We start from the raw sequence: 15,341 nt of genomic DNA on the forward strand, positions 1-15,341 counted from the left end.
TTTTATAGACACCAATCACATTTCAGCTTCATTAAAGTGTCAAACTTGGCATGAGGGAACATACAGAAGCAGCTTCAGTCACACAACCTGCTTATCACAGAGCGATGTCTGACAGTGGATCAGTGAATGTGGTATATCACTCTTTCATGAAAGATACAGTGAAAAATTAGCCCTCCTCCTTTCATCACTCAGTACATATCCAATAAGATGTCCATCCTTTCCAGCTCTTGGTGCAATGTGTTGCAATGTTAAATACTGGAAAAAAAAGTGCCCATATTCTCTAATGAGCCCTCAAAGAAAAAGTGGCAAAAAAGCAAAATAAGATCCAGGTGGCCATCAGGGCTCAGTGGTGAAAACTGATAACGCAGATGGCCTCCTTGTTGACTGGAGATGTTTTAATAGTTTCTTGGAGCTCCAAGATCACACACATAAAGGTTACATAACTTCTAAGGTAGACTGGCGAGGTTGTGTTTTAAATTGGTTTATGAATCAGAAAGAAGTGCCTAGCAGAAGTGATCTGTCAGGCGCTGTCTATTAGCAGTAAACAGAAAAAACTATTATTAATAATAGTTAGTTATTAATAATAGTTTCCAACATTGTTTTATTTTGTTTTGTTTAATTAACATTATACTGTTTCTTATTTTTTGTATTACCTTTTGTTTCAACATCTTTTCAGCCATCTTTTATTGCTTCTGTTTGTGTTCTTTTTTTTAATATCTCTGTTTAGTAAATCACTTGTAAAGCTCTTTGTAAGTTGCGCAGTATACAGTAAGTATAGCTCAACTGACCGACTGATCGCTTGGTTCACATTACACTGACCGATGTACTGCAATCTTAGTTATAAATATGCAGTCATGATGCAGATGCTCTGGAAAGAAGAACTACTATTAAAGGTGTTACTGAACCCTATGTTAAACTAAATTCTGCATGTAGTGTCTTTTTAACATTTGCCCCAGGGTCTTATTAGCCAGCCGCGCTTTTAGGCAGAATGTACTGTAACAACAAACTAAGAAAAACATGCAACACAAGAAAAATAAATGTGTGTTGCTGCAGTGATCACTGGCAGCCCCAAAACTCACCAGTTCAGCATCAATAATTTTCAGCGGGAGAAGTTCATGTCTCAGCCTGCAGAGACAAAAAAGGACATATGGTTAGAAGGGGAGAGAATTTCATAAATCACAAAGACCTGAATATGGACTTATTTGGCTGAGTTCTAAAACCTTGCTATATAATAGGTAGGCCAGGAGCTGAGATAAAGCCACACACGGAGATGCAGAGATGAGCGCCCGCTTCCCTCTACTCCCCCTGCCAAGGAAAACAAAGTTCATACTTGCTGAGCCCTGCGACGCAACATATTTTCAACATACTACAACAACACTAGTCATGTCAGTTGGTGTGCCACGCTGCTCGTCTGGTGGTCTATTAATCCATCTGGCTTTCAGGACTTCCACATTCAAAGATCTCTTTGCAGGAGCATAATTTCGTCAATAAGAAAACAATTCTCATGCAAAATAAATACAAGAAGGAATAAATGAGAGTGTGCCTGTCTAAAGAAAAATAACACAGAAACAGGCAATCAAGATATACAGTAAACTACCACTGGAGGGATTCCAAATCCAGTCCCGCTAGAATAAACCTCCAACCTTCGAGCAAATCGATATCATTTTGGCAAGAATAACGCAGTGAGAAAACAGAGAAAAAGAGATTTTTCTCCAGTCGGACCAAACCCCACAGCTACACTCAGGCTCTCCACAGAGATACAAACATCCCAAAAGCGTAATGTAATGTCTGCCTTTCACGCATTTCACGGTCTAATCATGTTCATATCTACAACACAGTCGTGTGTGAACTGGAAACTACAGAAGCAATGCCAGCCTTAGCATATACAGCATGTGCCCCCTGCTTCAAGATGTTGTTTTATTTTCATCCTTGTCTTTTCATCCAAAGCTTGAAATGTAGTTTATCTCTCAGTGATGCTCACTGACATTACACCATTATGCACTCTCAATCTGCCCAATTTTAAATTTTAAACAGAACTGAATCCCAGACCTCCTGTACTGAACATATACTTAATACACTTAGTTGTCTTTGTGAGCAAAGTCTTCCCAGTTTAGCCAGTTTTAATGTACTTAAGGTGTATCTGCAATAAATGGAGGGAAATCATACTTGTGCGTCCTCCTGTTCAGTTAGAGAACATCTTCAAGTGGTGTCGCACCAACTGTGAGGTCTCAAACCACATCCATCATTGGAAATATATATAAACACTTCATGAGGCAGTTACAAATGCATAACAGTGCAAGACTGCGTACCTCCGCCTGGGCTGAAGATTCCCTCCACTCCATGCATGAATCAAGTCACTGGGTCCAGACGGATAGCTGAATTAGTTTGTGATATTTCCTTGAGAACATCACGACAATGTCTACCAATTTTCAAAGAATTCCAGGATGCAACTCCAAAGTTAATCGCTTTAGCTGAGGTAAAACCCAAATCCGTTCATATCTTTCATAAAAATGAAAAAAAAAAAAAAAAGTGGCAAGAGGCTATGGAACACACCTTCAAACTTGGCCTGTATGCTGATTCCAACTACACACCTACAAAGTGATGTGCATGCCTATTATATGGGTGGGACACTATCACCTCAACAATAACTGTCCACAGACTGGCATGGCACCTGCATTGTACTCAGAACTTAAGCTGAGTGCCTCTGTTTGTAGTTCCCACTGCAGTAGATAACGGCAGGTCATATACACAAGGTGAAAACAACACCAGCTTTGCTATCAAGGCTGATAAGCGTTAAAGATGCCAGAAGATGGCAAACTGAAGTTTTTTTGTTGTTGTTCTAAACAGTAAAACAAAAAATAATGGTTAACAATTTAGATCAAGAGAAGCATATGCAAATATAATAGGGATTATAATGCAAGTCAGGAGCATGCACCCATCCTCTTACACCAACCACTGGGTGTACTAAAGTCAGCTCGACCACAAAAGAAGAAAATAATAAAACATCTGCACGTCCTCAGTCAGCCTTTAAGCTTCTTAGTCCACCGCTATTCATCAAAATGCTTCGCGGTCCAGGTTTAAGCCTCAGGTAAGGGATTGTTACATAGGGAGAGAGCGTAATGTTTGCCTCTGTAATCACCAGTCAAACGTTTATGTGGCAGTGTCAATAAGCCAGAGCAGAATTTGTTTTTCTTTACATAATGGAAGCGATCTTTCACAGCCAGCAGAGGATGTCGCTTGGAAGGAGGAGTGGGAGACGACCTTCTGAGGGTTTCACAATAATGGGCATTGACGCACTATGTGCTGTATCACCACAAGCATGTTGAGGTTAGATTTAATGCGCACTATTAGACACCTGTGCTGCAATTTCCAAAAAATAAAAAATAAAAATCTGTATGCAAATAAGGTTTGCAGAGCAAGTTGATGAGAGCAAGGGGAATAGCTGATGCAGCAAGTTTGTTTCTACACTCATTCTTTAGTTAATGTTAGGAGAAAATAATACTTTGTATGCCATTTGCACTGCAGACAGATCTACAGTTTCCCCCCAACAAGTTATTCCTGAACAAATATCACTGTGCCTCGGGGGTGTGACGAATAAAACAGGTTTTGAAAATGAAAACCTGCTGACTTTCTCCTGTCATTTACACTTCTTCCAAAGAAGACTATTAATTATACCTTCCCAATAAAAAATAAAGGTGGTTGAAGTTCCAAAGAGCAAACTGTGAATGATTTCACACACACACACACACACACACACACACACACACACACACACACACACACACACACACACAAACAGAAATCTAATTACCCATGCAATAAAACTAACCATTTTATGGAAGAGACATTCAGTATTTTACCACCTTTCTGCAAATTGATTAAACACAGGCATTAAAAGCACACTAAAACCAGCACTAAAAATAGTGTTTTCTAGTCGCCGTGACGGTGAATCAATGACACCTTGTGAGCTGGGATGGATGCATGCATGGCAAGCTGCAGCTACCCGACTAGTGGCAACCAGTCTGAGGATGCACCAGTTGTGCGTGTTAAATTTACATTATCTTAAAATTCTCACAGGGCAATAGGCTGAAAATACTGTATGGCAATATACCATAAAACGCGCATTAGAGCAAATATAAGAAATAAATGCCTGGGTATGTCGGTTGACTTTTATGGCCACTGTGCAGTGTGCACTGTGTTTGTCATCGGCCGGCTGGCTTCTGCTCTGTCCCGCTACAGCTAGCTCCACTGGCTAGCCTCCCAGACGTTGGAAACGTCAATAAGCCTCGCATTTTATCAAGTTTTCCGCCCTGCCGTATGCACCTGGCACAGAAGTCATAGTGCCGAGCAAAGCCATGGTGAATTCGATAATAAATTGCTAAATATCTATTTCAATGTGTCTGCATAGCTAGCTAGCAAATGCTATTGCTTCCAGCTGTGTGTGTGTGTGTGTGTGTGTGTGTGTGTGTGTGTGTGTGTGTGTGTGTGTGTGTGTGTGTGTGTGTGTGTGTGAGACAGAGTGAGGCTGTATGAATGATGCGAGCAGGCTTTGGAGAGTGCCTCTAAGAGCTAGCGTGATGGAGTTTTAATGAAGGGTCCAGCATCCGTCTGGCAGCAAAGCAAACAAATTAAATTGTGCTCAGTCTAGCCCACATTTAACGGAGCAGCGGACGCGCTAACTCTGGATGATCTGTCAGCGGCGTTCAGAAAGCTTTATGTGTGTTTCTTACGTGGTTTCGCTGTTGAAGCTGGAGACGGGTTTAATCCGACGGCGGAAAGAAATGATGCTGTGCGGGGTCCGGGTAGGGATTTTATGTCTGTGTCTCCGCCTGACTGTGGTGTCTTCCAGCTGCCGCCGCCGCTGCTGCCGCCGCTGTGCTGCTCTATCCCGTCTCCCTCCGACTGTCTGCTCTGCCTCTCTCCTGCAGGAGCGTCCTGGCGCTCTTGTACCACTCGCCCTCCAGTGGAGAATGAACGGTCCTGATGCGCGCTGATTAGGAACCCCTCTTCAGACGGGCAGCCCTCCCCCAACCCTCCCACACCCACCACTACGCGCCTCACTCACACCTAGCGTGCCTGCGCGTGAAACGGGTGTGTGCGTGCGTGCGCGAGCGCGCGGTGGCGTGCGAGCGCGCGTGCGCGTAAATGAGTGAATGAGTGTGCCTTGGGTTAACAGAGTGAGTCATCCAGTAGAACCAGATCCAGCTCCGCCCCCGTTTTCTAACAGCTGACTACTGTAGCCGCCATGCGCTGATAAAGACAAACAGTACCTCCCCCTCTTCCCTTTGTAAAGTCGCAGTGATACTGGCCTGCTTCCTCTAAAGACACAACAAGAAGTTTATGACACTTAATGTTTTATTATTAGCACCACTTTTGCAGCAGTATTGTAGCAGTTAGGTTTACATAAATGTTTATTAAATCATGAATAACTGGAAATATTCTTGCAGTGTAACACACTGTAACACACTCCACTATTCATTTTCACACCACAGGTTGTTGCACGTCGCTTTACTCATCCCCCTGTACTGCAGACTGCACAATGTTGTTGTACTACTGCACAACTATTGTTATCATTTTGCATTTTTTGTTACTATTTATATATTTTTTCATACCTTTAATTTAATCTTTTGCATATCTGCAGAGCTGCATAACAAATTTCGCTGCAGTGCATAATATATACAGGGCAATGACAATAAAGATCTATTCTATAAAAACAAAATTAGTCACATGAGAACAAAGCTTTTGGGGAATTTTAATTTCAACAATTTAATTTTTACTATATTTTGGTGCTAATCAGCTGCAATCATATAAAAATATAGCTTGTGTATACAGGATTCATTCCTTGGATAGTTGTATCTGAGTGAATTACAGCCTCTTGTCCACAAGCCACACTTTTAAACAGGGTGGTCAAAATAAGTGCAGTGCAGACTGAGTGACTGAGTCACTTGCAGGGCTTAGGATGGAGGTAATGTAGCTCTAAAAATACTGCACCTTACAATCCCCCCCACCTACCTATCTCAAACATCCTCCCGATTTGTAATGTAATTTCTGCAAAAGGGTTCCTATTATGCTTTCCTTTATTTTTTTGTCATATATATTTATGTACTGTGCTGCAGTAGTGAATGTTCATATTAAACGTGGCCAAAATTTTAAATGATCTGCTCAGAATATATTATTTAAGTGTTAAGTATTTAAGCAATCCTCGAGGGCCAAAAGCTGAGGGTTCAGACTGCTCCATTTCAGAATGTTTTTTCTACTCTTGGCTCTGTATGATGTCAATGAGAGGGGATGGGCTTAATAAGCCCCACCCACCTGCAATTCAAATCTTTTGTTTACAAGGGGCAACCAATAAGAAGAAAGTTGACTTAAATGGAGAGAAGTGAGGACCAGTAAAAGAAATATATGTAATAATGGATATATGTAAATACATGGAGTTCGAATTGAGCATAACAGGTCCCCCTTTAAAAAAAAAGTGCAGTCTCACAACAGTACAGACAACAGTATCAATAAGGTTATTCTTCTAATTTATAGAAAGCTACAGAAGACACTATGCAAGTACTTTCACAGACTGATTCCTACCTCCAAGGGCCAATTAAGCGAATACTGTTTTCAAAATTAATCACAGTGTGACAAATTTGTTTCCTAAAACTGTGCAAAACAGTACAAAAGCAACTACATTCACTGTGTCATTACTGGAAAAGCAGTTTCTGAGCTTCAGAGACTAAATGGGCTAAAAAAAAAAAAAGACAGAAGTATAGTGAGGAAAACCCTGGAAAGCAAGGGCACTGTGCCTTTCCTCATCCCTCTAAAGAGGACATTTTTAGGTTTTAGGACATGGTCTGATAGTCTAACATTGGCACAGATAATATTAGAATTACAATCCGAATTTGATCCAGCCTAGATAAAGGTTAGGTTCAGTGTTAACATTACATTCTTAGGTTTAGGATTAAGGTTGGATTATGATAGCTGAGGGAAGGTGGAGAGGGCTGCGATTATATTTGGGGGTCAAGGAGTGGAAGTAGTCAGGATTATCATTTCACCCACTCACTCATTCATTCACATGTGTGTATGCATGTGTTTTTGTGTCTATGTATCTATGTATATGTGTGTATATATGTATGTGTGTGTAAGCTCAGTGTACCTCAGCCAGCATCCTGCGGTCCTCTTCTCTCTGTCCTGGTGTTACAGGACACCTCCTCCTCATCCCCGCAGCAGATGGACAGACACAGGGCGATAATATTCCTGGGAGTTTGGAGGGGCGTCTCTGTTTTTATGACCCAGAGAATCTTATTAAAAAGCTGCTCTCCTTCCGTCCTGAACTCAGGGTTAATTAGCTCACTTCCTAGTTGCCGGCATGCACGGGAGGCCTCTGAATGGTCACAGTGGTTGTTATGGGCGACTAGGCTTGTCTTATCTCCTGCTGCCTGTGGGGATTCTGCTGTGGAGCTGAGACTAAGAAGGACACAGTGTTTATGTAGTCTGGAAAACACACACACACACACACACACACACAGCAAACATATGTAATAGAGACAGCCGAAAACTCACCCACACAAGCACATTGACACAATGAGCACAGACGTACACAGACTCACATGAGAGACTCTACCAATGCTCACACAATGTGTAACAAGTTTTGTTTTTTTTTTAAATGTGCTAAAGATTGAAAAAAATGTGTTACCACTAGACAGTCAGGAAATAGAATGATTGGATATTACTGCAGTTGCATCCCAGTGCAAATAATAATCCTACCCACAGGTCTATGAATGCAAAATAAGATTCATTTGATTTTGTTGGCAGAGGAAAAGTCAAATTGGTTGTGCACGCTGGGTGTATAATCCAAACATGGCCATAGACATGTACACGCATGCACGACACATCCTCTCATCCTCGCAGGTAGTTTTGCATCGCCAGACAAACCTGTTATTGCAGAACAGTTCTGTACGCTTTCAGCGCTTCTCCTGTTATTCAGTCATGGAAGTTACTTCATGAAGGGTTACTTCAGAGATGTTTCTGAACAGGGAGCACTCTCACTGTCAAAACCTCCTGTTTTATAGAGGGCACTTATTAGATAGTGCAGAACATAAGCTGTACATAAAAGACTGCCTTAAAACCTGCATTGTTTCAAATGGCCAGCCTGCTGTTCACTTGATCTGGCATCTCAGTTAACACTTTCCCGATGCGTTTATCGACTCACTCGCTGGTTTAAAGTCATATTTAATGCAATAGGATGTTCATTGTGTAATTTATGGCCACATGTAGAGTAAAACAAACACCGAAGTAGTGGACCCTTTAGGGCGTGCCTACCTTGTGACTGAGAAGTAACTACCTTATATGTATACAGTGTCTGGTTTCAAGGCTTAAAGGCAGGTTTCATAAACTAGTGGTTAACATCACAGTGGATATACACTCATCTTTTTACCTGTAGCTGAAGGTACCTGATAGCAGTCACTGCCTACCATCACAACCACCTGCTTCTAATGCAAACAAACTTATTTTGATGCAACCGTGCCTCTAACGTCTCGTTGTATTTAAATTCTGACATATAATCAACTCTAGATTTCTAATAATTTTTAAAAATTTTGTGTAGAGCAGGCTTGAGTGATACAGTAACTTTTAGCAGTTGAGCTCTATTCAGTGACCCCCCCCCCCCCCCCCCCCCCCCCCACAAAAAGTAAATTGCAGCCAATTTCATTACAATGGCATTAATAGGAAGTGTTGTTATCAGGGAGATAAAAGGAAGCAGGTCACCAAGGCTCCCCCTGCTTGTCCATGATCTTGAGTGTGACAAACTCCACCAGACAATAGTCCACAAATACCTTTCACAAATGCTCCCAAATGCACTCTGTAACTGGGCTTCAGACACTGCTTCATGTGGCCTGCTTTCTTAAAAAGCAGTGACACCATTTTGCTACTGCCAATGCTTGTTTTGCTTTATATATATATATATATATATATATATATATATATATATATATATATATATATATATATATATACTGTATGTAATTTAAACATATTACATACATTGACATAAAATGTGTAAGACATAAAAAAATGAAACAAAAAAACCCTAAAGAAAACACACTATTAAGTTCAGCAATGACAAATCAAAAGACACACAACTCCACTCCAGCAAAGTACAATAATAGCCACATTTATTTTAATTACAAGCAAGTTCCCTTTACACTAGAATTTTTTTTTCTCAGCTTCATGTTTTAACCTTTGTGTCATACGTACATTTACATTTCCAGAGTGCATACACTGATGGGGGGGGGGGGGGGGGGGGGGGGGGGGGGGGGGCTGTTAAATAAAGTGGTTCAAGACATAAAAGAAAAGAAAAAAACTGTCTCTCTTTTCTTATGAGACACACGTTAAATATTTCTCATCACAAGCATTACTCAGTAGTGTTACTGTACTAAAAAGTGCACACGGTCTAGTCACTATCAGACAGCTTCATATATCATATTATATAATGGCAATTTTAACAATGATGCATTTCACACATTCAACATCAAACAAGGCAAACCCATTCAAAGGCACAGGACTCTCACATCAACATCTTTTTTTTTCTTTTTTTTTTAAAAAATGTGGTTTGTACTTACATGTCAGGTAATCCTTCACTTTCAACTCTTTTTCTAAAGGGAATATCAGCTGAAATATGATTTGATATTGACACACCCAATATGGCACTGGACAGAAGAAAGTTGGAAAAAAACAAACAAAAAAACAACTTCCTTAATGAATGAGCACAGTTCACATGTTACAGGAGGAAAAGTCCAGTTATTGATAACTTCATGTTAACGCTGGTGTTCTGCAAACATAAACTGAGCACCTGTTTGAACACAACTCAACCATTTCCCCACAGTATCCCCACTTTAGACTCCAATCGTGGGGAACTAATAATAGTAATGGTGATGCCAGAGGGCGACATATTTTCTGAGTGAATCCACTTTGTGTACTGTGCACACAGGTTTCCCTGTAGGTACACAGGGAACCAGTTATAAGAGGAAGGCTACGTCAATAAACTACAACAGGATCCTCTTCTGTTTGAATGTCCTGGTTTGTTTTAGTTAAGGGGGCAAAGGTAAAGAACATAGTGAGTAACCTGTCAGCAGGAGCCAGCTACCGTTGAATCTAAAGAACAGGGTGTGTCATTACTTACTTCAGTCCCGCTCAGCTTATTCCACAGTGATGCAACAAGCCACACTGGGCCCACCGTTATGCAGGTTAAGTTGAAATGTTTCAGAGAAAATAGATTTACATTAATAAACATCTCTGCTACAGAGCTACCTGTTAACATTTACAGTTGTTCAAATACATGCAGACACTGTACAATAAACATTCCCTTCTTGTCTTCTTTGAACAGAATCGTCCACGGATTTGAAAACTTGTTAAGAACTAGGCAAAACAAAGAAAGAATGGCGCATCATCTTGTAATATTACCAAATTTTACAAACAACAACAAAAAGAAAAAATAACCCAAAACAAACAAAACAATGATGGGTCTTAAAACAAAATAGCAGCAACGCATAGGCTTAGTTCTGTGAGAACAAAATCAAGAACCAGCAAGCCACCAGTGCCTCTGGGTTAAAGTAGAAGAGTGTTTAGTGAGCGTTCAGTGCAAATATGTGAGGGTGAATTTCAATCTTATAAAGACGGAAGCTTTAAAGGCTGGACACACAATGATTTCTTTACAGTACACTCCATTTAAAATCCACTGTAAGTGAATTCCAAACCTTGGCACCACACGCCTCTGTGATCAACACTACTGTAAATATCACAATAATAAAAGAATAAAAAGAAACTATTCTCTCTCTCTCTTTCTGTGCAATAGTTCAAGTAAGTTATTTCCTGCAAATAGTTAGTGTATCATAACACATCCTGTGGCCGTACCAAAAGAGACGACAACGTACAGGTAACATACAAATACACAAAAGGTTATTATTTACACCAAACAGGTCTCTGGACAAGACTGCACTCTACTCAGAGAGGACAGCTACTCACCAATTCAGGATCAGATTTGACCTAATCCTCCCATTGGTTACATTAGGACCAAAGTTGGGGCAGTCTCATCCTAGAATCTGTGGCCATAACCACGTCCACCAATCAGTGTTCCACGGGCCAAGGTTAAATCCCTAAAGGGGGGTGTCATAGACTCGTTCCGACGACCCCTCTTCCATGTCGTCCTCTGACTGCGACGCCTTGTGGTTCAGCTTCTCTGCTGTCGACGAGGAAACGAGGTTTCCATGGATGCTGTCGTCGCTCAGCTTGGCCTTGCTGCTGTCCTGAACAAACTCTTGGATTTCCACAGGTAGCCGGCGAAATTTGTCCTGGTACTCCTGGTCCAGATCGCTCTGTAACTGCAGAGGAAGAAAATCAAACATCAACCAGGAATCCCTAAATGAAGAAAAAGAACAAACGGAGGATAAAACCTCTATTTCTAATGATGCTCACATCAGTGTTGCAGATTTTGCCCAATCAGAAAACAGCTCAGATTGTATCAACTAATTCTGTGATCAATGATTTGGGTTTGTTTTCTAGACACAGGACCAGGGCACTGTGCGGTCACTGAGTCGACCATGAACTCCTCTGTGCACCAAAGTATTCTGAAGTCAAATATGAAGCCATCTGTCCCACAGCTAAAGCCTGGCCAAAATTGGGTATGCAGCAGGACAATGATCCCAAGCACAGCAGCAAATCTAAAACAGAACGGCTGAGGAAGAAAAGATTCAAGGTGCTGCAATGGCCCAGTCAAAGTCCGGACCTCAAAGAACTGTAAAGGAGAGTGTACCAAAATTAAAGATACAGCCTTTCATGTAATGCTAGCACGAATGAAAAGCAATAAATAAAATTAATGTAAATTAATGTTTTAACATTAGCATAGAACAGATACACTGGTAAGATTCTATTGCATGTACTGTTTAATTTTTTCTCTCCTCCTATTGTTTTTGCACTCTACCAGAGCAGCTTTGCATGATTCACAGTTATTTACTTCATACAGTGTCTGAAACAAGTCATTTTTATCTCCATTTCTCTTACTTTAACCCAACTTGAGCAACCATCACTAAATATGACGGAAAATAAGGAAAAGAATAACAGGTCTTTTTTAATGTTTCTGGAGATGCCATGAAATGGAAGGAGTCTGGCATTCGCTCTTTTCTTTGTTTTTTGTTTTTTGACCAACTCCTGCTGTCCAGATTTTTAGCAGCTATTCATTACCTTTGTTTGGTGTACAGTGGAGATTTATTTATTTTTTAGCCTCAAACAGCAGCAGCAGCAGCAGTCTACTTGTCTGGAAGTGATGCTGCAGATCATGGTGAGGGTGATCCAAACAGTAACATTGTGGGACCAAAACAATGAGCTGAGTGAGCTGAGGGGAAGTGCAGAGTTGCATAACAATTCTCTGTGGGTTTATCAGTATGAGCGACCTCATTAGAGCAGCTTTAAAGTTTTCACCCTTTACAGCAACCTTAACAATCGCTGCCTACGCTGGATCATAAGTGCTTGGGTACAGTAGGTGCTGCAGTTATTTCCGTGTCTGCTATCTGAAGACTATAATAATATGAATTGCGCCTATTTCCATAACACAGCCTGAAAAGAAAGACTGGATGCTGAACATCATATAGGGACCGTGACTTTCTGCACTGAATAGGTACCTTGATCGGCTGAGGCAGACCCTACAATATCCGTGTACTCTATCTGCCCTCCCCTCAGTGAGAAACAGAAAGGAGAAGCTGTTTTCTCCGAGGCATAGACGCCCCCAATGATTACAGATGACAAGATTGTATTCATGTCATTGCGAGCCAATAATTGCTGTAATGCTGATTTCTGTTTAACTACTCGGCTGGCTCCCACGGGAGCGCAGTAATTAAAAGAAAAGCTGCTAAGATGAATGGTGTCAAAGTCTCACAGCTCGGTACAGTCACGTCAGCGTTATGTGAGATCGAAAATACCTGAGTCCCATGAAGATTTGTCTTAGAGGCAAATGAGGGGCCCACAGTCTTACCTGAATCATGGAAGCAAATATTGGTGCAACAAAACTTTGATATATATATATATATATATATATATATATATATATATATATATATATATATATATATATATATATATATATATATATATATATATATATATATATATATATATATATATATATATGTCAATAAACTGTAAATATCTGCCCTCTCCGCTTGAGATGGTGCATCCGTTTCATTTGAGAGTACTTCATCGCTAAATGAAAAAACCTGATTGTTGGAAAGTGCCTGCCTTCAAAGCGCTTTGAAGCATGGCCATAATATAAATTAGACTGATATTAAATTGTTTGGACTCTTATTGATGAGTATCACACCTATGTGTGAGCACCAACCTTTACTGAGCCTGCATGTTCGCTGCATTGAAAAACACTGACTACTGAAAGCTGGCACTGAAACGATTGCTTGACATACTGAACAATTAAAAAAAAAAAAAATTATTACTGAAAATGTGCTATTTTTGCAATTATTTTACATCTTCTCTAATCGAAAGGGTTGCTTGCTGCAAAACGTGACGCTCACTGCGGTGGCCCGCGCCCGTGTGCTTTGCTGTGTAAATTAAGTTGTAAAAATAGATGTCTGGTGTTCAGCAGTAATAGCTCACTTTCTCAGTCTTCTGCCACATTGTCTAAACTCAGGGTTATCTAATTTTAATGGAGAATTTTCACCTGAAACACATCTCCACTGAAATTAATGGACCAGTGATGTTTAATATAACACTACAGAACCTCCCCCCACCCAATTTAGTTGTATTTATCACTGTAACAGGTGTGTGTAAAACTCAATCAGCGAGTTAGCCCAGCAGCTTCTGCGCATCATTGTTTGAAACGAGGGAGCTCTTCAGTCTCTTTCTGATGTTTTTGAGTGGCAAAGCAGAGCCTGCTAAACCCCCTGCCCCCACCAAGCAGAGCATTTCAAGGTCACCTTCTCTGAAACATGCCTCCCTGGCTCCATCTCTCTCGCTCTCTCTCTTTATATATATCTCGCCATTCTTTCTTCCTCTTTCCCTCGCTCTCTCTTTCTCTCTCTGTGGGTCTCACAGAGCGGACATCCAACACATCAAAACCAGATGGCTAAAGATGCGCCGCGGCTCGCCTCGCTCTCCCCCTGCTCTGCACTGCGCATGACCTACTTAGGGGTGGGACAGCCTGCTCGCCCTGTGTGCTCGCATGTGTGTTGTGCGTGTGCAGCCTGCCTTTTTTTTTTTTTTTTTTTTTATCCTGCCTGCTGAGGCACAAACACCCTCTGATTAAATCTGTCATCTTTCTCCCATCTGATGACACCCTGGTTCATGAGAACGGGGAGGTGGGAGCGGAGGGCAGAGAAGTCTGAAGGGTGCCAGCCACTTCTGAGAAACGTGTGTGTGTGTGTGTGTGTGTGTGTGTGTGTGTGTGTGTGTGTGTGTGTGTGTGTGTGTGTGTGCTTGCATGTAATCAGAGGCAAACGGCCGTCTGTTAGAGTGATGCGGCGATGAGAAATGAAGACAGCCGTTTCCTTTCACCGAAGGGACAGTCAATGAATGAATGATAGAAAGATGGATGGATTAGAGAAGACGGAGCAAGAGCTGTGGTATTTTGAGCTCTGGCAGGAGAAATCACAGGAGTTTAGCACAGAGAGTGAAGACATCAGTGAAATTTACTCCTTGGGCTTAATGGATTTGGCGGAGCTAAGTTTTGGATAATCAAAAATTTGGAATTCCAGTAAGGCCAATTAAGCTCCAGGTCTGGTTCAATGATAAACTGTAAGGAACCATGAACAAATGTTCTGTGTTTATGCTCTATTACATTTGTGCACACTCGATCTGGTTTCAGTTTGGACACCCTAACCAGTGGCAGCAGTTCTCCAGCCAGTTTTTAAATCTGTATCTCATCTCTGAAGACCAGTCATCTGTCAACAAACCACATGCACACATTTCTGCCTTTCTTAAAATACAGCACTCAATGACCTTCTTCACCAGCTGTCCTCATTTTGAGAAGCTACCGGGGGACTCAGAGAAGGCCTCCAAAGAGCCAAATTAATTCTTTGCTTTGAGCCATGACATAACGCCTGCTGCGGCATTGCAAAAAAGTCCTCAACTGGCGAAGCACTGCACTATACAGCTATGTTAACAGTGCCTCATCTTACAGTCGCAACAAGGAGGTCTGAAGGAATGATGTGCTTTTCTGCACAGGCTTTTAACCAGTTGCTGCTCTGGGCCGTTTCAATGAAGCCAAAAGCCTTCCGTGACATGGATCAAAACTAATTAATCTCGGACTTTGTATAGAGGTATGTGTCCTGACCTTGTGATTTAGCCTAATAACACAA

General features: G+C 41.2%; 2 protein-coding genes across 3 annotated transcripts in view; both read right to left on the minus strand.

The window, feature by feature from the left end:
• The window catches only part of plcb4b (phospholipase C, beta 4b), a 73,262-nt gene extending 68,311 nt beyond the window's left edge, over positions 1–4,951 (minus strand). For both annotated transcript variants that reach the window (XM_030721370.1, XM_030721369.1), the window contains exons 1-2: positions 4,731–4,951; positions 1,080–1,125 (exon numbers count right to left, since the gene is read on the minus strand). The gene's annotated coding sequence lies outside the window, so the exon portion shown is untranslated. The remainder of the gene's footprint in view (positions 1–1,079; positions 1,126–4,730) is intronic.
• A 4,360-nt stretch (positions 4,952–9,311) lies between these two features.
• Positions 9,312–15,341, minus strand: part of plcb1l (phospholipase C beta 1-like) — a 122,053-nt gene continuing 116,023 nt past the window's right edge. Inside the window, exon 33 of the mRNA XM_030721590.1 lies at positions 9,312–11,363. Coding sequence (XP_030577450.1) covers positions 11,139–11,363 — 225 coding nt within the window. The 3' untranslated portion in view covers positions 9,312–11,138. The remainder of the gene's footprint in view (positions 11,364–15,341) is intronic.

The sequence above is a fragment of the Archocentrus centrarchus genome, chromosome 24 (assembly GCF_007364275.1).
Source record: "Archocentrus centrarchus isolate MPI-CPG fArcCen1 chromosome 24, fArcCen1, whole genome shotgun sequence".
In the NCBI taxonomy this organism is placed as follows: Eukaryota; Metazoa; Chordata; class Actinopteri; order Cichliformes; family Cichlidae; genus Archocentrus; species Archocentrus centrarchus.